This window comes from Zootoca vivipara, chromosome 9 (assembly GCF_963506605.1).
Source record: "Zootoca vivipara chromosome 9, rZooViv1.1, whole genome shotgun sequence".
NCBI classification, from domain to species: Eukaryota; Metazoa; Chordata; class Lepidosauria; order Squamata; family Lacertidae; genus Zootoca; species Zootoca vivipara.
Genome location: NC_083284.1, coordinates 52001413 through 52029039, shown reverse-complemented (window position 1 = coordinate 52029039; position 27627 = coordinate 52001413). Strand labels below are relative to the sequence as shown.

General features: G+C 40.5%; 2 protein-coding genes across 16 annotated transcripts in view; one reads left to right on the top strand and one right to left on the bottom strand.

The window, feature by feature from the left end:
* SORBS2 (sorbin and SH3 domain containing 2) overlaps positions 1 to 24050 on the top strand; it is a 97601-nt gene extending 73551 nt beyond the window's left edge. For 9 of the 14 annotated variants that reach the window (XM_060278762.1, XM_060278765.1, XM_060278764.1 and 6 more), the window contains 8 exons: positions 550 to 638; positions 1655 to 1701; positions 3138 to 3252; positions 3357 to 3485; positions 4306 to 4509; positions 16053 to 16102; positions 20350 to 20456; positions 21669 to 24050. In XM_060278762.1, the coding sequence (XP_060134745.1) occupies positions 550 to 638; positions 1655 to 1701; positions 3138 to 3252; positions 3357 to 3485; positions 4306 to 4509; positions 16053 to 16102; positions 20350 to 20456; positions 21669 to 21730 (803 nt within the window). In that variant the 3' untranslated portion in view covers positions 21731 to 24050. Of the gene's footprint in view, positions 1 to 546; positions 639 to 1654; positions 1702 to 3137; positions 3253 to 3356; positions 3486 to 4305; positions 4510 to 8273; positions 8705 to 12940; positions 13049 to 16052; positions 16103 to 20349; positions 20457 to 21668 lie in introns of those variants that run through there. The other 5 variants (XM_060278756.1, XM_060278755.1, XM_060278760.1 and 2 more) reach the window with 5 other exon arrangements.
* CFAP96 (cilia and flagella associated protein 96) overlaps positions 1 to 27627 on the bottom strand; it is a 103047-nt gene that overhangs the window by 4034 nt on the left and 71386 nt on the right. Inside the window, exons 8-10 of one of the 2 annotated variants that reach the window (XR_009558164.1) lie at positions 19998 to 20087; positions 4804 to 4921; positions 3557 to 3617 (exon numbers count right to left, since the gene is read on the bottom strand). The gene's annotated coding sequence lies outside the window, so the exon portion shown is untranslated. Of the gene's footprint in view, positions 1 to 3556; positions 3618 to 4803; positions 4922 to 19889; positions 20088 to 27627 lie in introns of those variants that run through there. The other variant, XM_060278768.1, reaches the window with a different exon arrangement.

Below are 27627 nucleotides of genomic sequence, written 5' to 3'. Positions count from 1 at the left end.
TGTGGGAGTGATTTTCAGTGGGAAAGTAGCTTAGAGATAGATGTTGCAGTTGTGATCCTAGTTGTCTAGTTCTGGACTTATATAAAAGAGGAATGCATACTTATTTATTGACAATCTAAAAAATGTCATGTAGTTCACCTTTCTGTGATTGTGGCATGTGTCTGATACATTCCCTTGCATGTGGTTCCATGTTTAAAATCTTATGATTCATTGCTATGCTTTTCTTACCCTTCGCATCCTTAATATCTCATACTTCTGTTCCTTTAGATGCTCAAATCACTGTTGTACAAGTTAGAATTAGGGTGCTCTGGTCCTGCTTTTGCTTTTTAATTGCTCAAGTTCAGTTTTAAAGCATAATGTATTAGTGGAAGAAATTTCCCACAGTTCAGTTTTAGCTTCTATTTGTCCTTTTCATTTGTTGGTTTCTATTTTTTTAGCCCCAACTTGCATTTTGCATATAATTTAGATGTAGTGCCCCTTCAAATAGAGCCCAACGGCTTTATTTTTAATTAAATTGAATTTCACAAAGTGGCATCTTATTTTCAGTAGACCAGGAGTCTCCTGGGAACTATTCTTCTGCTTTCACGGACGTGGGTCGATGTGCTCCAAAGGAAAGAAGAGGAACTCCAGAGAGAGAGGTATTTTAAAGAAAATGAATAATTTAAAAGAGTTTGAAGCCAAAAAAGCATTATCTGTAGTTGTCTACTGACATTTATAAAAGTCCACTGTTTATCAATGGTACTTTTTCTTGCCCAGGTGCTACAAAACAGGTAATTTATTTGCCAACACAATGTAACTAGGATGGAAAAAGAAGGAAAGGGAGAAGAAACTGAGATTCTGGTCCCCAGCAGTCTTGATTGTCTCTGAAGGCCTAACTACCTGTAATGTTAAATGCATGAATGCATTTAACATGTCGGGGGACAGTTATGTCTCCATTGAGGGGGCTCCATTGACAAATGCATATATGTGAGATTGATGATTATTTGTCACTCTCAACAATGGCTGGCATGGCACGCTAGCATTTATGGGGTAAGGCTTGCCCTCAGGTTTCCATTGCACATTTGGTACTCAGAGGTACCAAAAAACTAAACAGGTGCCATACCAAGCCTGCCAAACATCCCAATCTGAGCAGGGTGGCTCAAATTGGGAGCCTTTGGAAGGGAGGTGGGCAAGGGCAGGCAGGTGTGAGAGGCAGACAACGGAGAAAGGATTGGTGGGGTGAGAAAGACTGAAAAGGATTGACACGTGGTCCAGATATTGACAATTGGGGGATCTTCTAATCTGGCATATATATATAGGCCACAATCATCGGACCCTGGCCTATCTGTGACTCCTGATTCCTTAATACCCTTTAATCATCCTGTTTAAAAAATGTGCATCCTGATTTTCATCCCCCAGATGTTGGAAGGTATGCCATGCAGTTAAAAAGCAATATAAAAGTCTCTTAAATAAGTTAACTGAATAATAGACAGATCATTTATAGCATAAATGCTAATAAGAGACACTGGAGACACTATTATTTTAAAATGTTAGGCCTTTTACTTAAGGGCTTACATAAAAAAGATTTTTAAATGGTTCCCTTCTTTGGAAAGTTTTTGACATAACATTTAAATATTTATATTCATGTATACTCATTTCTTTTCCTCCATTTCAGAGACTGCCAGCTAGAGCAGTATATGATTTTAAAGCTCAAACCCCTAAGTAAGTATTAGTGACTGGTGTTTTTTCTTTAAAATTATTATGTATGCTGGAGCTGTTTGCAGAGGAAACAAAAGCTATATGTAGCACTTTTAATTGATCTAGATGAGTCTGTATATTAGATGTAGTTAAACTATTGTGGGCTAATTGTGGGATATTTAAGCATTCTACAATATGCAAATATTCAGTCATTTAACTTGAAAAGAGTCTCTGCAGTATTTAACTGCAAAATAATGCATAGAATCATTCTCATGAAGTATTCAGCTATATCAAAGGCATAATAAATTTTAGGAAACATAAAATGTTACTGGTTTTTAAAGCTGAAGGATGATATATATTGCTAGTAACTTAAAGTCATTAATTTCAACGGATTTACTCTTAGTTGGATAGCAACTGAAGACTCCCCCATCACAATACAAGAAACAGTTTTAAAGTGAATTATTGGTATTTATGTGTGATACTAAAAGTTCATTTTAGCTCCATTTCCACAATGGGAGCACATGAATGGATGCTGCTAATGTGGATATGCAAATACAGTGGTACCTCGGTCTAAGAACAGTCCTGTTAACGTACTATTCGCTTAACGAACTCCGCAAAACCGGAAGTAGGTGTTCCGGTTAGTGAACTTTGCCCTGGGAGACAAACAAAAGACAAATGGTGGAAGGGCACCGGCGGTGAGAAGGAAAGCGTGCCTCAGTTTAAGAACATTTTGGTTTAATAATGGACTTCAGGAATGAATTAACTTCATAGACTGAGGTACCACTGTATGGTGTTTTTTCCTGCTTGCATGTACATTGTAACCAATATTGTTCTTTTTACATTCCTGTTCAGCAAGAGAAATACAAAAAGTGAGGAGGGAACCAGAACAAAAGAATGACTTGTCTTTTCATAATAGAAGGGTATTTCTGTTGCATCAGAAAATTTGTGGTTTTTGTTTGTTTTTTAAAGGCTGTTGTTTTCAATAGCACACTACCAGGATTCAAAGCAGAAAGTTTCCTGTTGAATATTTGTTCAAAACATTTTGAGTTTAGGCCCTCTTAATTATTCAAAACATGAATTGAGTTAACCATAGTTAGATGTTGTATATACACCATGCAAACCATAGTTAAAGCTGTTTCTGTATCTCCTTCCTTGCAAGGGTTGAGCATGTCTTGCTGGTTATTTGCTAAAAATGTCTTGCAAACTAAACCATGTCTGAGAACTTAAAGCAAGTTCTCACAGAAAAAGCATCATAATTGTTTTTAGGTTCGCACTAGGCCAATAACATAGAGTTTATGTGCTCTTGACTCTCCTTCCAAGAACATGTTGTAGTTGTAGTAGTAGTAGTAGTAGTAGTAGTAGTAGTAAACATTCAAATCAGATCTCAATATAAAGATCATTTGAAGTACAGAAAATCCAAACAGCTTGCTTAACATTACTGTTTAAAATATCTGTTTCAGGGAGTTATCATTTAAGAAAGGCGATACTGTCTATATCCTCAGGAAAGTGGATCAAAACTGGTATGAGGGCGAGCACTATGGAAGAGTTGGGATTTTTCCAATTTCTTACGTTGAGGTTTGTGTGTATTGCCACCTTTTTTCCCCCTTCTGTATTAGCTTTACAGAGTACTTGCGCAAACTGAATAGACTGATTTAAACCAACCACCATTTTATTTCCAGAAACTTCTCCCCCCAGAAAAAGCACAGCCAGCAAGGCCACCACCCCCAGCACATGTTGCAGAGATTGGAGAAGCCGTTGCAAAATACAATTTCAATGCAGATACAAATGTGGAACTGTCACTGAGAAAGGTAAGCAATGACTAACAGCTTCTTCGTCAACTAATCATTTAAACTGTATGGTTATTCAGAACTAAAATTACCTGAAGTGATGGAACGCTACGCTGCTGTTTCACACTGTGGCTGGTGAGATTCGTGGCTCCTCTAATGAGAAAACAGGTGAAAAACAAGAGAATGGTCAACTTTTAATAGTACCTAGTGTTTCACACATATTTGAAGTGTTCAAAATAATTCACATACACTGTCTTGCTAATCTCTTTAAAAGCGTCCTATAAGTTAGACAATATTGTTTGAAATAAGTGCTGTTGCACTCAGGTTCTTCCTGCTTGGAGACCTTTCATAGGCACCTGGTTGGCCAATGTGAGAACAGGACACTGGATTAAGAAGGCCTTTGGCCTTATCTAGCAGGACTCTTCTTATGTTTTTACATGTGTCTCACTTTTCCAGTGTGTTACAGCAACAGTGGAAAATTAAAAAATACAATCATATAAACTGAATGAAATAAATAACTAGAATCTGTCTCCATTAATAAGAAAAGTTGCTGTAGAGAGCAACCTGGGGGGAAATCATTTTTAAAATTATCCTTCTGGAATAAAAATCAGGAGGAACAATTCCTCAATTCCACATTTTTCTCATTTTGTGGTTGTGGGCCATTCTGAAAGTACCAAAACCCACCTGGTTGAGGTGAGCTTTGGGGTTGGAGTTTTCAGGCTCGCAACTCTCGCTGTTTGCCACTACACTACCTCTCATGACCTGAAAGATTGGATGGTAATGAACATGTGATGCTTTGTAGAGGATTATCACATCTCAGCTTCCAAGTTTTGCCTTTTAGGGAGACAGAGTAATTCTCCTTAGACGGGTTGATCAAAACTGGTATGAAGGCAAACTACCAGGAACCAACCGACAAGGAATCTTCCCTGTGTCCTATGTGGAAATCATAAAAAAGAATCCCACCAAAGGAGCAGATGTTTCTCCTGTTCCTCCAATACCCCAGAGTTATTCCAGTGACAGAATACATCATTTAAGTTCAACTAAGGTAAGGAGAACTTCAATCTTTTCAAACATGTCTAGAATATTCCTATGTACAGACCTCAAGATAAATTAACCAGTGGAATCAGTACATATTTATTGAAACGATCAAACACACAGCAAGTATAGCACTACTATACTTACAATACTTTTCTCTATGAAAACACAAATGCATAGTTTTTCGTTTGCAGTACCGTATTTATATCAAAAAAAGTTCTCCCCGTTGTGTTACCTTTATGTTTTAAAAAATGTTTCCTTTTCGTTTTTTAAAAAATGATTCTCAGAGCGTGTTAGCACTAACCGTATTAAAGCCAATGGAAATCCACTTCGTTTGCTCTTATTTATTGTAAGCTCCTTCCACTTTGTCCAGTTTCTTGCTCCCAGAAATGCAATGTGGATTGGTCAAGTTGAAGGTTCCTCTTTTCACATGTATGCAATGGGGAAGAAGTTGGGTTCAGTTTGCAGGTTAAGATGAACTTATTTCTCACTTCCCAAAACAATGCCTAAACTAAAATGAAGCTATCCTTCAAAATTCACACTTCTCTGAATTTTGTCTTCTAGTTTGTCAACCAACTGATGAGTATAAAAATATGTATCTCAGGAGATGTGTGCAGTAATGCATGTATTCTTTAAAATAACATACAGCAGGCAATAATTATACTATTGCTTAGTAGAAGTGGCGGAAACCCACAGGTAGCTTTGTATAGACTGCCTTGGTGCTACAGAGGCATGGGCATCCTTATACAGAAATGTATGGTGCCAGTGCTATGTGCATTTCACTGCCCTTTTTGTTGAGGGACCTGTGTGGGCGACAGCAACAGTCCATCAGAAATTATTCTGCAGTCCACTGATGGATCACAATCTACATCCTGTCCATCAAGCCTTCATGTTTCTGTCCTTAAATCGTATCTCAAATCTCCAGCTCTTGTAATGCCAGATGTTGAACAAAAGAGGATTAACACTATGATAAACTATTTGAATGTGAGGTGTTACTGTCATTTGTGATGTACTATTAATTGCAGTTTCTCTAACACTTTAATATGTGCAGGTGTCAGTAGGGTAATTTACTAGTATACAGTTGCAGCTAGCAATTGATGAACACTCTCCACCTAAATGTTTCATAATAAAAGAGAGAATACCAGTAGACTCTCTTCTTGCTGCCGCCCCTGACCATAAAATCTCTTCAATCCATGAATATATTGGATGTTAGTGGAGAACTATCACTTTATGTGTCATTGTTCATAATATTTTCTATCTATAGATGATTACTAGAGTGGTGCCAATTGAAAAAGCTTTAACATTTTGCAAAGAGAATTCATTTTCTCCCTCTATGTGTCCAAAACAAATGTCAAATAGCAGTTGAGCTCTTTCCATCCCCACTTCTCTTCTTCTTTTCTGAGCAAATATAGTTGATGAACTCTTTTAATGCTTACCATGTAATCAGTTCAAATCATCCTCAAACCCAAAGGTTCTCAAACCCAAAGGTTCTCATATTGTGGCCTACAGACAAGCTCCATTTGTGTGGTCTACACAAAGGTTATTTTTCAGGAGAGATTGCCTGTACTTGGCCCTGCACCTGGTTTTTCCTAATGACTGAGGTCAAGTCTGTTTTGACCAGGGACAGATGTCTCAAAATAGCAAGGCTCTGGCCCAGGCATCCCCAAACTTCGGCCCTCCAGATGTTTTGGACTACAATTCCCATCTTCCCTGACCACTGGTCCTGTTAGCTAGGGATCATGGGAGTTGTAGGCCAAAACATCTGGAGGGCCGCAGTTTGGGGGTGCCTGCTCTGGCCTATGACCCATGATCCTCATTTTTTTAACATGCTGTTTAAGGTGGAACCTCAGGTTGTGGACGTAATCTGTGATGGAGGCACATCCGCAACCTGCAGCGTTCTTAACATGCAGCACTGCGTCTGCGCACACGCATGATGCAATTTGGTGCTTCTGCGCGTGCACAAAGCGTGATTTAGCACTTCTGCACATGTGCGAGTGGTGAAACCTGGAAGTAACCCTTTCCAGTACTTCCGGGTTTCCCGTGGTCCGTAACCTGAAAACGCATAACCTGAAGCGCCTGTAACCCAAGGTACCACTGTACTTATTTTTCCCTATAAATTACCAGTTAAAAGGGCTTTTCTCAACCTCAGACACCTCATTTCCACAATACTGCACTGGTGGTGTGAAGAGCTAAAAGGTTGTAGTAAGTAGTCTGCTGAGCCCCCCAGCAATCATCAAGTGGTCCCTAATAATGATAAAATTAAGGACTATTGCTCTAACCCCATCACAGAGAAAATTATGAAACTATTTCCTTTCCTTGCTCACTTGCCCTTTGTCAGAAGAGCACAGAGAAGTGTGCACAGGCCTGCACACACCCTCCCATATATAGATCCAAATGGCCTACTTGTCCCCACAACCATACATACCAACTGGTCCAAGCATTCGTAGCCTGTATTTGCAATCATGGAAAGAGAAGAGTAGGCCTATGGGATCTATATATGCCTGGTGCCCATACTGGCTGGGTCTTTTTCATTGAGAAAAAGAGAAAAAAGAGAAAAAGAGAATAAAGAGCTCTGCCAAGCCTCCTGCTCAAGGGTCGCTGCAGGAGTGTTCCTCAGAGTGGCATCCTGACACTGTGTCATCCCAGATGTGGCAGCAGGGTTGAAAAGAATGGCAGTTGGCTACCAGCTATCGCAAGGAGCTCTGTCTCTCTCTTGCTGTGCAGAGGGAGAGGGGGGGAAGGCTAGTGTGAAGTAAATAAAACCCTAGAGAGCTGCTGCCTATCAGTACAGAAAATACCACGCTAGATAGTCTGATGCTGTATAAGGTGCCTCCCTTTACCCCTAGAGTTTATTTCAGTCATTCCAAAAATTATCTTAAAAGTTTTTCTTTTCTTTTCAAATGAAGGTTTAATTTTGAGTTGTAATAACAAAAACTACATTTTCAGTATTTACTGAAGCAATGGATATCTACCGATGCAATATACGTATGAATCCCAACACTTCCCGTTCTTACAAAAAGGACCTTTATTTTGCCAGAAGGAAACTTCAATCAATATTTAATTTTACAATATGATTCAGCCAATAAGGATATTCAAAATATATGGCTGTGTGTGTTTACAATGATTGTCTATGATGTGCAATAAGTAGCATCGGAATGCTGTATACTTTCAAAAGACATGTAATTATACATCAAATGTGGTATGCAGTTGTATTTAAAATGTTTATGCAAAGTTTCCATGTCATGATGAATTTTTTTAATGCTTGCACAACCTGAGATTGCCCAGTTGGTGTTAACATTCACTAGTATTTAATAGTACCCCAATCTGAGCTGCATTTTTATTTTTTAGACTGCACCACTCTGCTCTAAAAATAAGAATAGCCATGGTTTGGGGAATTCTGGCAATAACATTTGGGCCGTTAGTCATAGGCTTACTAAAGGACAGTAGAGAGAACATAACTCTCATGGATCAAATTCACTTCATGAACTCGGTGATTCAGATCTGTCTTGATGTTTGACATTTAAGCTCTGGGCATGAACCTGATACAGTTTCACTTTTCAGATATGCTTTCTGCTCTTCTGATTCATGTGATAATGATTTCAGACATTTATGCTCAATAAAATAATATCCTATGGCCAGGAGATGTCATAGGATGTGTGTGTGTGTGTGTGTGTGTGTGTGTGTGCGCACACACACACACACACACACACAACCTGAGCCCATTGTCTTTTTTTCACTTTGTTTTAATTTCTATGCTTTCCCTTATTTCTCAAGTTGGATTCCAAAGCATCATCCCCTCCTCTCAGGTACCGACCCTCTCCTTGTCCAGATTCTAATAAAGGGAATCTTCAGGCTGTCACCGATGAATGGTTGTCACTGACTCTTGCCGCCTCACCTTCAAGCACACCTTCCCCAACTCCTCCACCTTTTCCCAAACTCTTTCTTTCTGATTTAGAGGAACTTGGCACTCTAGCTTTGACAGGTCCGCAGAGCGTGCTGGGGCATTCAGATAATATCACTCCTCAAGTAAAGCATGGCCATTTTGTTCCAATTACCTCACTCCTTCCCTGAATCTCCATCTTCACCTCAGCCATTTTCTTCATCTGCCTGTAAATCACCTCCTCCAGCAACCTGGTTTCATGACAGCGTGCGTAACCCTGTTACCAATAGTGTAAATCTGAGCGAAAGTAAATGTAGCAATTTCAAAGAGCTGAGAGGAAGCCCCACCACCAAGGAAAGGAAAAATTTCTCAGAAACAACTCTGGAAGTTCAAGAAATAGCACGTCCTGCTCTTGTTCTCTCCAAAGAAGACCCATTATTCAGAACCCTGACAGAGACTGACGAACCAGAAGAAGAAATCTGTGAAGAGCTGCTAGCAATAATCCAAGGGGGCCGGTCAAAATGTAAAGATTCAGGTTTCTACAGGCGTGCCCCTGATGTAACAGAACAACTGGCAAGGCTTCATATAGAGGAAGAGCTGAGCCATGACAATTTAGAGTCACTCATATCAGTTAAGAGAGAACCTATGATACCTTGCGAAGGGGACAGTTCACCAGATACTAAAAAAGAGGTATTTAAACTTCTTAAGATAAACTCCTACATTCTCATCATGAATTCAAGTCTTAACTTTCCGTTGTGTGTGTTTCTGCCTGCATGTGCCTTTCTAGTATAAACTGCAATATTATGAGAACAGCAAGCACACGAACGCACAAGCCCTCTCGCCAGTTCTTTCCTTTTGGAGATGGGAAGAAATGTCACATTGTGATTTAGTTTACCCTAACTAAATAAAGTCTCTCCTTCCTTCCTTCTGGAGCTAGCTGCCATTAGTTGTGGCTGTCATCAGGAATGAAAAACCATTGGTTCCTTTGATGGGCACTAAGTAGTTTGGCACAACTCCTGGTCAAACCAGAAGACATGCCAATGTGATCATACTTTCCTAGGGAGGAAGGAGTGTAAAATCTGTCACCCCCATGCAATTTCCCCAATGCAAATCCTCCACCACCAGACCACAGCGGCCAATTTGCCCCAGAAGGGGAGATGCTATTTGTAGCTATACCATCTTTTCTCCTATGGCAAACAGAAACTTCTGGCTTTTAATAGATAATTAACCCCTCTCCTTCTACACACAACACTAATTCAAGTTGCACCACCATGGGTTGCTATTTATTCAGAGACACACACTTTTAACATGCCATCTAGATTTGTCTCAAAAACTTTACAGTAAGTCATTCAGGAAATGCCCATTTATTTATAGGTCACTCTCTTGTTCAGAAGTGACCAACATGTCCTCCGGATGTGATTGGACTAAAATTCCTGACGGCCTCAGCAAGCATTGCCAGTAGTCAGGTAACAGTAATCCAACAGCATTTGGAAGGTACTGCATTGGCTACCCTGATCTAGTTAACTTGACAATTCCCCATAGGTTTCTGATATAAAGGAAGCATTACCCAGAATACCCATTAAAGTTATTGCTGCTTTATACTGCCTACACATGGTGTGTATAACAGTGAATTCCTTGAAATGTGAGCAAGCCACAAACAACTTCTGCTTACCCTACTACACGAAGGGTGAGGGTAGTCAGTTTACACAATCACTGAGCACAGAGCTTTGCTTGATAACAAAAAGAGAACCATCTAGCTTTAGAAACTGCCAACTGGCAGCAGTTGGGTCTGGCCCCAGCACCATTCTAATTAGTCCCTGGTGGTTCTACTGAATTTTAATCAAGTTGTCATAAAATCTTTCCCACAGTTTTACTCGTAAGAAAAGGGGGGATGATTTTTGACTTGTTAGATTGTTTGCTGTCTAATGTTACATCTCTCTCAAGAATTTGTATGTAGTATCCCAGCTGTGGAACCAGCCATTTATAATGGCCTGCCCAGTGTTTGTTTTCCACCATCACTACTGTGCACACACAGGCAGCAAAAACAGTTGTGGTCCCTGGTCGCTTGCATTCCGCTTGAAGGGTTAGAACTTGCTCCCAATGGTGTTAAAGCCTGAACCTGCATGGAGTGATCAGTTTGCATGACAACCCGAGAGTCGTCCGCAACTGGACCTAATGGTCAGGGGTACCTTTACCTTTACCTAATCCTACTGAACACAGCAAAGGGTGGGAAGGTTGGGGGTGTCTCATTTCCTTTCACTGATGGTGGTGTAGTATTCCTCTCTCTGCTTTATTGCTCCCTTTGTAATTGCTCTTCTGCTCAATTACTGTTGTCTTTCTTTAAATGTTTAAGCCAGCTTCACTTCCCTATGAGACGCAAGCACCTTCCACCTCTCCTTCTTGCCTTGCTTCCAGTCCTCCATTTCACTCAGCATCTTTCTCTGAATGCGTTTCTACATCTTCCAAGCCTGCTGTCACCCACTCACCCCCTCTCCTTTCCAAACTGTCATACAGACAGGAGAAACATTCGCCAAAATTAAAGGTAACAACAATATCTGTTAGAATATGAAATGCTGCATGCCTTCTGAAATGCCTGGCATTGAGGAAGCCTGGAGGTTAACCTAATAATTTAAAATCAGATTTGTTGGTGACTAACATTTAATGACATAAGCATGCAGTCAGATCAAAACGTTGTAACACCAAGTATTTAAATATACGCCATTCACCAAATACTCCAATCTTCAATACACTGGTGCAACTGAGCAAAAGTTATGTCACTACTGAAATCAGTGCATCAGAATTAGGACATGCCAAACAATATATATATATAAATCAGCAGAGATAAAAAATTTGGCACACAGAATCATTCATAGTCCTTACTTCCTATAATTTTTCTTGTATATGTCTAGATTTTGATTCCTCTTTAATACTACTAAGATATTTGCTATACAAATGTTTATCAGTAAGGACTTCATCCAAAGCCCTTCATCCAATCTGCTGGAAAGTCACTATTGACTTGTATGGTGTGGACTTTTATCTACTCGGCTGGTATAAACATAAATAACTCATTACAATCCTGAACAAGCTACCTAGCATGCATATATATTTCTTACTCTTATAGCAAGCATATTCATTCCTATTCTTGAGAGCCACATTACACTTGGCTGCCTGGCTTCACAGCCAGTTCTAGGAGTACACAAAGCCAGGCTAGAATTGAGACACCAGCACAGCTGGGATCCCCATACACACATGACAAATTCCCCATACACACATGACAAATTACTAGGGGAATGGGAATGGACAAGTGGAGACTATCACAGGCACTTCCTCAGATACCTTGCCATTCCTACCAGCAAACAGATAATTAGATGACTCTCTTTTCGATAACACACCTAGTCTCATAGGAAGGGACTCAGGAGGCCCAGGGCTTCTTGCCAGGTTGGTGTTGTGTCTCATCGTGAAGCACCTGGTTAGACTCAGCCTAGGTTGATACCTCTTCCATATTTCTCAATTATAAAGCATGCATAGCAACCCTTCTGAACTCAGACATTTTAGATCAAAAGCTGAACTGTTGTAGCATACCACACATCTGGAATCACGTGGGGGGAAGGTATAGGCAATCTGAACTGAAATCTCATTATTCCCTTTCATTGAATTATGCTATTCCTATCAACAATGTCAGCCACTCACAGTGGCACAGTCTATTCACAGATATCCAATCCACCATTGCAGGAATTCCTGCAAGATTCCTGCACTGCTTATGCTGCTAAGAATCCAGTTAGCATTTTAGCTTTTTCTATCATTAGCAGGTACTACAACTGAAACAAGAACTAGTGTAATGGCACTGAGTAATACTGTAATAAATCATTGCTTTTTGACTCAAAACAAATCACTTTGTAAGAGTGCTTTTGAACTTTGCAGAAGGAATGTGTGACCCACACTGTCTGCTTCAGCACTTATTGGAATGTGCAAAGGCACTCTTAGAATCCTGCAATTGTGTTTTTTTTCTCCACACCCATCTTCTCAGTCAAGGTTTGGAATCTAATTTAAGGAGGCATCAGCTTCATCTCCCTTTCATATATCACTTCCTCTCTACTTATATTCACTCATGCAAAAGACACATTGAGATGCTTAGAATGCAGGTCAGATTTTCGCAATGAGCTCCTTTTAATCTCTCGAGAGTTATAATGCCTCAGCTACTAATATTTTCCTCCTGGCTGTGAGTGCTGTTTGCTTTTGAGGTTGCTCCATTATTAAACTTGAAAATGTACAGTGCTGCATTTTGTGATAGGATCTTCTGCCCCAGGTGGACTGGTAGGCATTGCAATTTTTAAGTGCTTGAGGACGGGGGTGGGGTGGGGGGAGTGTTGCATTAAGGAAAATGATCATCATAGCTTTGAGACACAGTGGATTAACAGATGTGCATGTCTTTTTGCACAAGGGCATTTTGCAGACTTGAAAGCTGGTTGGTGCAGCTTGCAAGTGAGAATGATATGACAACAATAAAATTGCCCATCTAGACTTTTAGATGAATTGACCCCCGTGTTTATGGTTTTTCCAGGCCAATTTAAAAAGAGAGATATTTGTCATCGGCAAACCTCCTCGTAGCCCTGTTATGACAAGGAGATCTTGCAGCTCGCCAGTCAGAGGGCACAGCTATTTACATAGGGTATGGTACCATATGGCCCTGATATTGCCAGGTTTCCCCTAGCAAAAGGAATTTGGTTTCTTATTGTGAAGTCTGGGGATCACATGCTTACGTAAATTCTAAATGTTGTGTTGCTCTTTAAAATGGAAAAAGCTTGAGTGATAAAAGTGTGGAGGCCACAGGAGGCTGTGCTTGATTTGGACCTTCTGCTGGGAAATTGTAAATTGCAAGTATGTGTGAAATAGCCCTAAAAAGAAGCAGTTTCTCTAACCAATCTGTGTTTAACTCTCCCTTCCTTCTTAAGTAGTTCCTCTCATTTCTAAGTATCCTACTTATGAGACCATTTGCAAAGGCTAAATAAGAAGACCTCATTTGTAATAAAATAAAAAAATTCCTTCAGTAGCACCTTAAAGACCAACTAAGTTTTTATTTTGGTATGAGCTTTCGTGTGCATGCACACTTCTTCAGATACAGTGAAGATCATTTGTAATGTCTGTGTTGCTGTTCCTTGTTTTCAAATGCATTATCGCTTGGAGCAGGCAGACACACACACCAAAATATTTTGTTGCTATGGCAACATATGTTGCACTCATTTGACCCATGCTTTTTCATCACACTGCTTCTCTGAGCTGCCATCTGTATCAGCTTTTTCTTGCTTATTCACATTAACCTGCATCCTCTGTACAGTACAATCTTATTATAATTGTCCATACTCTGTATTTGAAAGTAATGTGTGTGATTTCAGCATTTTATGTACAAACCAAATGTTATACATATTTGAATCTAATTGTTTTTGTATACATTACAAACTTCATTTATCTGAACTACAAGACAAGGTCAGGGATGATCACGTTTGCATTAAGATGTTTATGTTTGAAAAAATGTAAGTGTTCTTCTAGTGTTACGATCATATACAGTTACACGGGAAAACTATTGGATACTTATTTATGAGGCTTAATTGTAAGTAGCAAGGGGCTTTTACCCAGAAAGCTATATTCTTTTCTCATCAACCATTTGTTGACCATATGATCTCGTATCTTGACTACTTTACTGTACTCTTGATAGACCCATCTTGAAGACTAGTTGGCGTCTATAATTGGTACAAATCATTGCAAGTCCAGTCCTGCAAGTCCAAGGACTACCTTTCTCTCGCATTTAAGAGGGAGTTGGGCTATACTGATCTGAAAAAGTTCAGACTACACTGTTCACTTCATGTCCATCAGTCAGGATCCAAAAAAAATCAAACTTTGAGACAGTTACATAAAAACACCCTAATAGCTGTTCTCTTGAACTGTGAACTTCCAAGTCATGAATCCTAAACAATGGATTTCCTTTTATAATTTGAAAACTTCCATCTTTATTTTTTTGCACTAAGTCTGCTGGGTATTTATGTATGGTTCAATAAAGGCAGTTTCTTTTATGTTAAAAATATTCAGTTTGTTTTTCAGAACTCTAATTAATGCCAGTCCATGGTGGGAAATGAAAATTGCTTTTCAGCTTTTTATACTGGCATTGGTTACCATTTTTCCCTTTTAAGACTACATGTTGATAATTTATCTGCATTCTTTTAATAATTTGTTTTTCTCTTTTCTCATTCCCTATGGGATAGTTTATTTTTGTTTTTTTAAAAAAACCTTCCACAGTCCTCTCAGAACTAGGCAGTATCATTAACAACATAGCATGTGGTAGTTGCCAGTTAGATACAGTATCTGAAAGTACTTTCCCTTTTAATGAGGGTGAAAGAGGAGAGCGCAAAATATGGTCTGAAGCTCAACATCAAAAAAACCAAGATCATGGCCACTGGTCCCATCACCTCCTGGCAAATAGAAGGGGAAGAAATGGAGGCAGTGAGAGATTTTACTTTCTTGGGCTCCTTGATCACTGCAGATGGTGACAGCAGTCACGAAATTAAAAGACGCCTGCTTCTTGGGAGAAAAGCAATGACAAACCTAGACAGCATCTTAAAAAGCAGAGACATCACTTTGCCGACAAAGGTCCGTATAGTTAAAGCTATGGTTTTCCCAGTAGTGATATATGGAAGTGAGAGCTGGACCATAAAGAAGGCTGATCGCCGAAGAATTGATGCTTTTGAATTATGGTGCTGGAGGAGACTCTTGAGAGTCCCATGGACTGCTAGAAGATCAAACCTATCCATTCTTAAGGAAATCAGCCCTGAGTGCTCCCTGGAAGGACAGATCGTGAAGCTGAGGCTCCAATACTTTGGCCACCTCATGAGAAGAGAAGAATCCTTGGAAAAGACCTTGATGCTGGGAAAGATGGAGGGCACAAGGAGAAGGGGACGACAGAGGACAAGATGGTTGGACAGTGTTCTCAAAGCTACGAACATGAGTTTGACCAAACTGCGGGAGGCAGTGCAAGACAGGAGTGCCTGGCGTGCTATGGTCCATGGGGTCACGAAGAGTCGGACACGACTAAACGACTAAACAACAACAAGGAATGGCTGCTTGTTCGGTCAGTGTTATTCACACTGATTTGCTTTCTGCTTGTCTGAGGCTGCTTGTTTGGATCATAATTGTATATTCATTTGTGCATTTTATAGAACAGCAGTATGTATGCCTCTTAACTGAAAGAGCAAAGAGGATAAAACTTAACAGCTTTCTTTGGCATGGTGATATTTATGCTGATGATAATGAAGGTTGCAAAAGGTGTTAAAGAAATCTCAGCATCTCCTCTATTCTTTTACGCTTTGGGGGTTGGTTTGCTTTGCTTTTAGTTGCTTAATTTATTTGTGAAGCTGACAGCCAGTAAATGAGCCCTACGTCACAAATACCCTACTTGGCTCTATGTGCTTCTGCATTGTGACCTTTAGCTATTTGTTAAACTGTTTTTATATGCAGCCTCAGGACCAGTAATATGGGGAGGATTGTTGTTGTTGTTGTTGTTAAGCACTTGGTAAGCTGTGCATGGTGGTCCTAGGGGTGCATATTATATAGGACTGTGGAAAGCTATACCTGGATTTGTAACCATTTATACTCTTATTACATTTCAACTCATTTCATTTCAGCCACAGCGCCCTGTGTTTGCTCATGAAAATATACACAGTGGGGGGGAACCGTAAGTATTTTAATCTACTAAAGTTCTTATCTAAATGACATTGGTAAATTTCTAGTTTGGTTGAGTAGGGAGTATTTGCCATCCCAGAAGCTGTCTACTGAGGCAGCTTGTGTCCCATGGCACAGCAGTGCATGGACAACCTATGTGCAATGATAGGGGGCGGTGTTGGGCTGTCCCTTCAAAACATGCTGCTATCTGCCCGACTCTCACCATTGACTCATAGACCCATGACCCATATTGCCATTCATTAAATGCTCCTAAAACTCAAGAGCTCCTGTTCATGCGCAAGAGGCATAACATCAGCAGCATCCCTTTCAAAGTGAGTTGAAGTTGGGTTGTGCACTTTGGTCATGAACATATTGGAGGGCTTTTTCAAAACTCTATGGCAAGGAACATGTTGTTATCTTCAGTCAAAGTGATATTGGGTATTAGGCAGAAGTGGGGTGGTGCAGGCTGAGCATTGCTGCTGGTTACTGAGAGGCAAAGGGATGAAGTACAGGCTGCTCAGTGCAGTGTGAGCGCAATGGCAAAGCCAATCTGCCACTGCATCTACACCACACTGAGCTCCCCCTGTCTCAATAACCAGCAGCAACACCTGGCACTGGGAAGCTAGGTGAGCAATGCAGCACCCCACCGGTACTGTTAGCACGGCTGGAAAAAGTCTCTGAATGAGACCTTGGAAAGCTGCTCTGCCAGTCAGGAGAAACTGTACTGAGTCAGGAGAAACTGTACTGACTAGATGGACCATTGGTCCAGCTAAGTAGAAGGCAACTTCATTTTTTGTGAAAATCTAGACAGACTTCATTTGCACATATCTATGCCAGTGGAAGTTGTGCAAGTTGTGTAGCTGGTGTATTGCATCATTTTATTCAGTTGCAGAAAGCTTTCCTTTTATAGCTCATTTGGAGTGTTAAAATCTGAACATGTTTCATCATTACTGAAAACAACTTCACAGTTGTAGCTGAAATTCAAGCACACACAAGTAAATGTCATGCTAATTAAGTTGTTGCACTGAATATTCTGGCACCTCTTAGTGGTGACAGGCAACTTACAAATTACTGATAGAATTCACTTTTGGCACTTAATGCAATTTTAATCTCAGAAATGAGTTCTATTTCCAATTATGTTGGGAAGAGAATTAGCTTATGAGATTTATACATAAATACCTCCTTTGTTGATGTGTTGGACATAGTACTTAAAGTAGGAAAAAGTCAAGAGTTAGCCTGTAAATGGTGTAAAATGGAAAAGAGAGGGGGAGCTTTTGTAAACCAACTGCTTAGAACCACAAATGGGGAGAGTGCTGTTGCACTCAGATGCTTTTTGCAAGCTTCCTATAGGTTTCTGGTTGACCACTGTGAGAACAGAATGAGCCTTTGTTCTGACTTGGCAGGGCTCCTCTTATATTCTGGAAAGAAGACATGACTGGTTGTTCCTGTTCAACATTCTCACTAGTCAGTCAAATTTTTGTTGCAGATATAATAATTTCTAACAATGAAACATAGGATCTGAACACTCAGTGTATTGGATCTATTTTACTTAGTTGCTGCACAACCCTGTAACTCTGCTTACAGCATAGTAATAACAGCAGACAATAAAAGGAATGCCAATGCACAATCCATCACAGTTAGGCACATTTCAGTCCATTAAAATTTAAATTCTGCAGAATGCCAGGATGGGACAGCCTTGCTAGGGCTCCCTCCTATATACACACACACCTTTATCTTTTAAGGACTGCATGAGCTCTCAATCACTTGTGTGGTGCAGCAAGAGAGGACTTAGTGGACATAGGTCTGGTGATGTCACAGGCACAATCCAATAGGTGCCCTGCCCAGTTCACATTTCATTTGGCATTGGCAGATTGCTGCGATGAACTAAGAGGGAGGCGGTAGGGAGAACACATTTGTTTTCCCTAAGGAACAAAGTATTACAAGTTTATCTTTAAGAAAATGTAGTATCCACACAATAGACACTATGGCTTGGCCCTAAGGAAGTTAATTTAAGTAACTTCATGGAAGGAAGTGTTCCCTATCCTCACTTTCGCCATGCAGTCAATTATGCCCCCTGAAAGGATGGGCTAGGGCAGGCATCCCCAAACTTCGGCCCTCCAGATGTTTTGGACTACAATTCCCATCTTCCCCGACCACTGGTCCTGTTAGCTAGGGATCATGGGAGTTGTAGGCCAAAACATCTGGAGGGCCGCAGTTTGGGGATGCCTGGGCTAGGGAGTTTCAGGAGTCGGAATCAAGCACAGGTCAACTGCACAGGTCAGTGCAGTTAAGTCTTTATTCAAAGAAACCAAAACAGTGTAGGCCTAGTGATCCCAGCAACTCTCTCCTAGGCTTGGGCAATATATCACCCAGGACTGATATGAGGGTAAGACTGTGATGGTGGTTTCACTCAGTGGTATATTGCTAGTAAAACCAGCAGTTCCTGAGTCCCTCTACTGCCAGCACTTTCCTTTAAACTGCTTGGCTGAGGAGCATGTGGCTGCCCTCACCGCAGCCAAGCAGTTTTATGGAACCCCCAACCTGCCACCAGCTGGCACGAGCCAGTGGTGGGGTGGGGGCTAAACTGCTCCTGCTCCCCAGCTGAGGAAGCCTCCTCCTGCTTGCATACAAGTAGGAGGATTTGGGCTCCCAGGCAAATAAAACCCCATCACTCCAGCATGTGATTGCGCTGGTTGAACAGGGATTTTGCTCAAGGGGTGGGGAGCCTTCGTGCTGCCTGGCTTAGAGGGCCGTGCCAGCAAAGGCAAAGGAAGCCCTGATGACAGAGCCTGTCAGGTTCAGTCGCAGCACTCCTTCTGTCTTTCCAGGCAAGTGATGAGGAAAAGGAAGCCGCTTCCCTGCCCCCCTCTCTATTCCTTGCCAGCGAAGCTGAAGGAGCCCTGCAAATGGAGCCTGTCAGGCTGTGTTTGCAGGGCTCACTCCATCTTGAGGAGTGGAGGGCTAGCTCAGCTGGGGGGGGGCGGCAGCATTCGTGCCCCCCAGCTGAGCAGCAGGCTGGGGCCAGCTGCATTCACCCCTACCTACAAAGCCCTGGGGTGAAAGCAACTCAGCTCCTGTGCAGTGAGAGCTGAAGTAGTTTCACCCAGGGTCTCACAGGCTGGGGCCAATGCAGCTCTTTCAACATAGCAATATATTGCCAAACTGTGATGTTTGGTTGGTGATATACTGCAATGTTGAAAAACCTGATATCGCCCAGCCCTAGTCTTGCCCCAATCAAACAGCTGCGAGGACTGAAGGTCCCCACCTTCCCACCATTTTCTAAGGCTCCACCTCTGCACGGTCTTCCCCAAGCAGTCACAAACCGTGTCTGCACAAAACCAATCTCTGTTCTTTTCATTTCTCTGCATGTTCTAGGAAACCAGGGGGAGGGGAGCTGATCACAGGAGGAGGGGGGTCTCCCTCAACTCTGCCTCTTGCCCAATCGCCTCTCCAGCCTCAGAGTCTGAACTTCTCTCTGCCACAGCCTCTTCCTGCTCACTAAACTCTGTTTTCTGCTTCAAACACCTCCTCCCGCCCCCAGTCTGCTCCTCCTTCTCCCCCTGACCACTCATTGTTGTCCCACCACCCATCCCCTGGCTCTGGGGGTTCCCCAGGTGGTGCCTCCCACCACTCCTCTGCATCCAGCCAGTCAATGAGAGGGAGCTACTGGGGGTGGGGTGGGAAGTGTCCCTTCCATGAACTTTCTTATATTCAAATCCAAGACTAGTTTTGGATAACTTTTCCTCCTTCGGTAGCCCGCCCCCCCCCCCCACATATATATACACAAACTACTCATCCCACACTGTTCAGGAGAGTCCCCTAATTCTCCAGATAGACTTTGGTGGGTAAAGGTAGTTACAGAGATTAAGGGACAGGGAACCTCTGTGACCTTGGTGAAGTTAACTTACCTTAGCATCCAAGCCTCTGTGGAAAGATGTCTAGATTCCCTTGGCAAATTAGTAAACAACTGCCTGGTTATTATATGAAAATACAGTCATCTACAAGAGAACGAAAGAAAGATATGGGGAAATTATCAGAGCTTAACTGTAGCTGATTGACAAGCTAACCAAATAAATACTAAGTTAGAATAAATTGCATTGCTATAGAACATTCAAGTGCTCAAAGTAGTCTCTACAACAACCCTGTAAGCAACCTATTTTTAACTTCAAAGGACTATTTATTTAACAAGCTTTTCCAGCTAAGTAAAAATGAAAGCTGCTCTTTTTTTTTCTTTAAATGCATCCATTTGTCCTGTTTAAGGTTTCAGGTTCTGTATAACTATACTCCTAGGAACGAAGATGAATTGGAGCTCAGAGAGGGAGATGTCATTGATGTGATGGAAAAATGTGATGATGGATGGTTTGTGGGTATGTTAATTTTAAATTTAGTAGTGCTCTAGGATATATGTGGTACCTCAGAGATTGCATAGCTGGATACTCTCAGTACTTTGTGGCTGGCAAATCAGACTTCATCAGATACCTGCAGTGACACTAAACCTGTTAGAATCTTTTCAAAAACCTTTGGTATGAATTGTATCATACTGTTTAGAAAGAATGTGGCAAGCATTAATTCCTTCACACACACAATGCATATCATCCCCTTACCCAGAGTTCTGCAGATGCTGTAAAGCACGCATGGACCTTGCACAAAGGGCCAGCTCCAAAAAATGTTTTGAGCTTCCCAAATCCCATAACCATTTGTATCCGAGTCACTGATAATGCAGCAGTATGCCAACCAGTGTAGGGTGTTTGGGCTCTTGCATCCCAAACATGAGCTGTTAACTGGCAAGGTATACAGATGACCACTATATGAGACCTGGCCAAGTCAGAGGCGGTGTGTATTCATCTTCCTGCTTCTAACTGGTGGGATTGCTTGAGCGCACACCCTTAGAATCCTCTTGCACCATGGACATTGCAATATTCAGAGCTCAGTGGCTCCCTCCATTTATACCTCAGCAAATGCCTGGCAGTGACACATGCTAAGCATTAGTCATAGAAGGCTTTCCCATTAACTCTGATTGAACAAACATTTGAGTAACACTTGTTCTTTGTTAAGAAAGCACTGTCCAACAAAACTGAATATAGGACTTGGGAAGAACCATGGATGATGTCAGAGGTTTATTTTAAGTTTCAACTGCATCCACCTGTACTGCTGAAGAGGCAAGCTGCATTTTAAAAAGGTCTTGCCTCCTCAGCAATGTGAGCTGCTGTAATTAAAACTTCCAAGAGTTCTCCGTTTTTCCTGTTTGGTACCTGCAGCTTACGTGTAGAAAACTTTGACCCTCCAGCTGTTGCTAAACTACAGCTCCCATTATCTCTCACCATTAGCCATGCTGGCTGGGGTTGAAGGGAATTGTAGCTCTCAGTGACACCTGGAAGTCTAAAGGTTCCCCAAACCTACCAAAGCTTTATTGAATGACTGTGATATTTAATTCCCTTTTGCTATGCAATGTATTATTCCATGTTTTCCAAATTACATATCACTGAATATACTAATGCTAAAATGAAATGTAACTATCTTCTTTAGAGAGCAATATGTTACTACTACTGTCATGTTTCACTTATTACTTCTACTTTCAGGAACCTCCAGAAGAACAAAATTCTTTGGTACTTTCCCTGGAAACTATGTCAAGAGGCTGTGAAATGTTGCTTATTTTTTTCCTACTTATTTATGCTGCATTTCTGCAACACATCTGCATATAAAGCTGCTAGAAAACATGCTCCACCAGCCTTCTGTTTTGCTGCTTTGCAATTCCAGGTAGAAGTCATCTAGTTCATCCTCACCATTCCCATCCTCATCCGCCAGCTAGCAGTATTACCGTTAACAGCTACGATGGGATAACTCAGCTTTTATGTAACAAGAGGAATTAGTTCAACATTTAGTGCATCTTTTTCTGTGTGCATTAAATATTTGCCTGCCCCTACCAATCTGAAATATGCCAAGAAGAAAAAGCTTAATGGAAGGTACTTTGTGACACTCCAAGTGGTTATCCATATTATTTGAGGGAAATTGCAGTACTATCCTTAAGAAAAATGTTTTATCTTCTTTCACCTCATATACAGAACAGGTTGTGGCTTACTACTTTTTAACCATTGTTTTGAGTTTTCACATTCTTTTTAAGCTCAGTAGCATATGTTGCTTTTACGTTGCTGTGTCACTCATTTTTTTAACTCATTTGCAATATAGAATAATCACTCAGACATAGAGCTTCCATGGCCTTGTATGTTGCAACATATGCAGAGTGGTTATAAAATTTTGAGCAAGAATAATTAAAAAGGGGATTTGCTCTTAATAGTTGACATGCCATGACTTCTGGTTGGATCTCAAAGATTTCATGAGGCTTGAGTAAACGGAGGTCAAACATTGGTTAAATCCCCATTTCCCCAGCTAAGAGCAGCTTCATGCATGAAGCTATTTGCAAATACACTAAGCACAACTTGCACTTACTGCATCTGTACACATTAATGTCCAGAAGGGCATGCAGATGTTCCTAAAGCAGTGTTCTCTCTCCATAGAGAAAATATGTGAGTCGTACATTAATGATGTGCACAAAGACAGGGAGCAGATGAAATGCATCTTCTGTATTTGCATATGTTAATGCCCTAAGTCAGGAGAGAAGTATGCATGTCTTTGCAAGAAGAAGATGATCTTCCCATTGCAAGTGCAGCATACATCTCTCTCTCTTTCTCTACAGGGAAAATGTTCAAAGGCCCCACTTCCAACATCAGTGGTATGGGCAAACTTATCCCAAAGGAATCCATGTTTACTGCTTGATATTAAAGAAGTGTAAAAAAAAAATACTGGGAAACAATTAAGCAAACCAATAATGAAATTGTTGATGTTGTCTGCTTCTCTGCTATATCAAAAATACTCTGAGTGCAAAAGAATATCTGAAAGTCTAGTATTCAACATTCATTTTTCATTCAAAGTTTCTGCAACAAAAAACCCAATATCCAGTGCACAATTTCACTGCAACACCAACTTGGGGGAATTCTGCATAAAGTATCACACAATGCTTTTGTTTTTTCCTACATACTGTATGTATACACATACATTAATAAACCTGAACAATATTTTCTTCCTGGCCCTTCAGCATTAAAAAAAAGAAACAGAAAGGCACAAAAATGAACACAGGTACATGTGGGTGGATGTAATGAAATAGTATCAAATATTTGAATACAGTATTTGTTTTCCTTATGCAAAGAGAGGCATCAATAGTGTATGAGGGAAAACACATGATTTCTCGCATCTATGGCTTTAAGTAAGAGTCCAGATTTGGTTTTGCTGGCACCATATAGAAGGCAAAAACAAAACAAATCCCTTTTCTGGGTAAAGGACAGATCTTCTCACAAATATTTGTAGTCTTGTAGCATTTTGTACATATGTTTGGTTTTTTTGTACAGAGCCATTTTATTGTTGGGGGGTTTTTTGAAGAAGAAAACCTGCCCCCTTCCACTAATAAATATCAACATTTCCTCGTCTTCTTTACCACCGTCCTCCTCCCAATGTATAAGCACATTTGGATAGTGCAATTCTGTAAAATAGCATCTGCTGCAAAGGTTTTATGAAGTATAATATGGTTTTACCAGCCAAATCTTTAAAAAAAATGTACATATGTCTTTATTATGGAGAAATGTCAGTAAGACAGACAATAAATCATATTTGTGCAGCATACCTTTATTACTGCAAATTTCATGGCAAAAGCTTTATATTTCAAAGGCTTTCCATTATTAACTAGATGTGCATGCAGCTTTGCTGTGAAATCAATACCATTTATGATGGAAGACTTAAATGTCTGTTGCCTGTGATATTTTTAAAAAAGCACTGTTTCTATTCTCTATCTGATTTTAATAGAACATTTTTCATACCTGGCTTTCAGGTAATTGACTTTGAATTCTTACATGCAAAGGGTCTCTGTGTTTTTCCCTTGAATAGACTTCTAATAAAATTTGCTTGGAGTACACTGGTATACCTTTTTGATTAGTATCCTTACTGGAAAGCATCACACATTTAAATTGAATACTGTATGCTGGAATTAAAATCCTGAACAGCAAGGTTCATTATCCTATAAACAACAGAGGCACCAGAGAAAGCAATGACCCAGTGCCTTTTCTGCTGCTTCTTCTACAACAAATAGGATATCATTTACCCAGTGTGGTTCCTCTTTATCACATAAACAGGACAATGGCCTATATCCACCAACAGTATACAAATAAATATGCCTAACCTGACCCAAAAACCTACCCCACCACACACACATACAAACAAGCCACACTGCAACCAACTGAACGCAACCAACCAAATACTGAACCCTCCAACCTCTCACAATGGCAATATCTAAACAAAGAACCTATCCACGTGTCACAGTAGGTAACAGAATGAAAGAACAACACACCCATTTCCTCTTTCTCCCTTTTTCATTTTCCCCAACTGTATTTTTCTCTGTTTATTTGTCTGTTTTGTAACACAATAAAAACTTTAATTTAAAACTATTTTTTAAAAATAGGATGTCATGACCCCAGGCACTGATGTAAGCTGGGGAAATAAAGAGTCTGTAAGAATATAGGCATTATGCTGAAGCTAAACACAGCACACATGCACAGCTAGCAGGAAAACAGTCACACTTCGTGGCTGATCTGTGTGCTCAGGAAAAACAAAGTACAGTATAATTCTTATACCACACATCAGTCTACAAAGCTCAGAGTATTTTAAATGCAAAGAAAGATACCTCACAGCAAATGTTTCATCCATTTTTATCAGGAATAATCACAGAGAGAAAAATGGGTGGAGATAGTATATGGCATCATTGCGTCATACAACAGTGTTGAATGGCAGATGCTGATAATAGCCATACTGTATGCAGCAATTGTTTCCCCTCCCTTAAATGTGACTCATCTTCAGGCATGGGGAATAAGAAAGGGAGTAATAATAAACAAAAATGTGTTAAGCTGCTCTACAAATACAGTATATTTTCTTGGCATGGAATCCTCGACTCTGAAGCACTGCAGCGGATCTGTGTCCCACATTTTAATATTGGCATGTCCCAACTACCCTGCGTAGAGTTCAAAGGAGCATCATGCATACTTTGCTAAAAGGTTTATTCCTAAAATGAATGACCACTCCACGATAATTAATTTTGTGCACAGAGTGCTACTGTCTGGCTTTTAAAGTGCTAGAAGGTCCCTGTAGAAAGTGGAGCTTTAAGCCAGGCCTGCCCACCTGTCAAAATAGTCCTCCACCACTCTAGCCTCTTCTTAATTCTTTTGCACATTTTCTGACTTGCTAATCTGTTGCAAACAATAGTAGAAGTTAACCGCGTCATTATCGCCTCTTACCGTTTGCCAATTACTCTGATCCATCAGCAGGTTTCCTAATTGTTGCTCCTTTAAAAAAGGTCCTGGAGCTGTGCTCCCCTCCAATCTCCCTCCACTATACCATCTGTGTTAGTAAGAGCATGGTGCTATTAACACCAAGGTTGCAGGTTAAAGTAAAGTGAATAATTTAAATCCTGGAAATGGCTAAATTCTAAATAAAAAATTTCTTTGGGACTCTTAAGTATGATGGCATACAAGGTACAACATTTGAGATCTTCAAATTAGCTCAGTTGGTTAGAGTGTGGTGCTAATAACACCAAGGGTTTAATCCCCCTACAGAACAGCTGCATTGCAGGGGGCTGGACTAGATGAGCTTTGGGGATCACTTCCAACTCTGTAATTCTATGATTAAATTATTTTACTTGGTTTAAAAATCTAATTTTTATTTGACCCCTCAGCTTTTGTTACATCCCAAGCACTGCCTGCAAATAAATACACTTTAGTTATTTGGTGGGAAATCAATTATTATGGTGTATTACAATTTAAGCGAGTGTGGGAAGATGTCAAGGCAAGCAAAGCCTGTATCTCAGCAGTGACAATTGAAAAACAATCTATTATTTCACAAAAGAGTGGAGGAAAGTACCAGCTGGAGCATTATGCTGTCCTTGTTTGTATGTTTTATCATTCAATCCACGATCTAAACCCTATCTTACTTTATCTAGAAATAAATTTTAAATTCATGTATTATGCCTACACTCCACACATTTAAAGCACCTCATTTGCCCCGAAGAATCCTCATAAGCTGTAGTTTGCTACAGATACTGTACTGGGAATTGTAGCTCTGTGAGGGGTAAGCTCTAGCTCCCAGGATCCTCTGGGAGAAATGTGTTCAAAAGTTTGCATTGTTCTCTTCTCCACCGGCAATATGCTCCTTACTAACAACTTGTGAGGTAGGTTAAGCATTGGGAAAGTGACTAGTCCAAAGTCAGCCAGTGAATTTCATGACCGTATGAGGAATTTGAACTTCAGTCTACCTAATCACAGTCTAACACACTAACCATTATACTATACTGGCTTCAACAAAGGGAAGGAACTGCAGAGAAATCAGACCAGCCAAGGATACATCAGCAGGCCAAAGAAATTGGAGTAATAACTCCTTATACAGTCATACCTCGGTTTAAGTACGCTTCGGTTTGAGTACTAAGTACTCCGCAGACCCGTCTGGAATGGATTAATCCACTTTCCATTACTTTCAATAGGAAAGTTCGCTTCAGGTTAAGTACACTTCAGGTTAAGTACTCCGCGGACAGTCTGGAATGGATTAATCCACTTTCCATTACTTTCATTAGGAAAGTTCACTTCAGGTTAAGTACGCTTCAGGTTAAGTACAGACTTCCAGAATCAATTGTGTACTTAAACCGAGGTACCACTATACTATATAATCTTTTCTGGCCAAGTTTGTACAGTTATCTCTGCAAATCGGAGACATATCCTTGTTGGCTATAGATTCCTCCAATAACCCTCGACAGCCTGGCAGGTTTGACCTAAAGTAATCCTCTCCATTCACTACACAGAAGTTGGTGGGAAGTTTCTACAGATCTTATATAATGCAGTGGGAATTCTTTAATGCCTGCAATGGGTTAACAGGAACATGGGGTGCACATTTAAAAAACAAAATGATCTGTCACCAAACATGAAATAGCACAGAGCTATCTGAAGAAGCATTAAGTAAGCATCTTTCCAACAGGGTTTTAGGTCACTGCTATTTTTACTCCCTTGGAAGAGCTGCAGGTACGTTAGTGGGGTAGCCTTGAAACTGGCAGAGTTGTGACAACGGACAAAATATAAGCATTTAGCTACTGAACTGTCCTTCAGATAATGCCTTATTCTTAAATGTGCAAGGCAAATGTGTTCATTCAGCTATACCGCCGAAAACATCAATTCAAATTCCTTTGTACACTTAAAGCTCATGAAATAAGTCTGTTTCAAGTTCCTGCCAAACTTGACAGTCAGCTACATGCATCAGGTTTAAATACATTCAAAGTAACACTAAAATGCTGCAAAGGCTCTCAAAGTGAGAACCAGTTCAAATTTATTCTTGTATTCTTATAATAATATAGCTATAAAACTTGTGACAAGCTCATCATCTAATATGAACCAATTAAATGGACAAAAGGAACTAAGATGCAAAGCACTCCTCTTACAGGGAAGCTCTGTACAATTG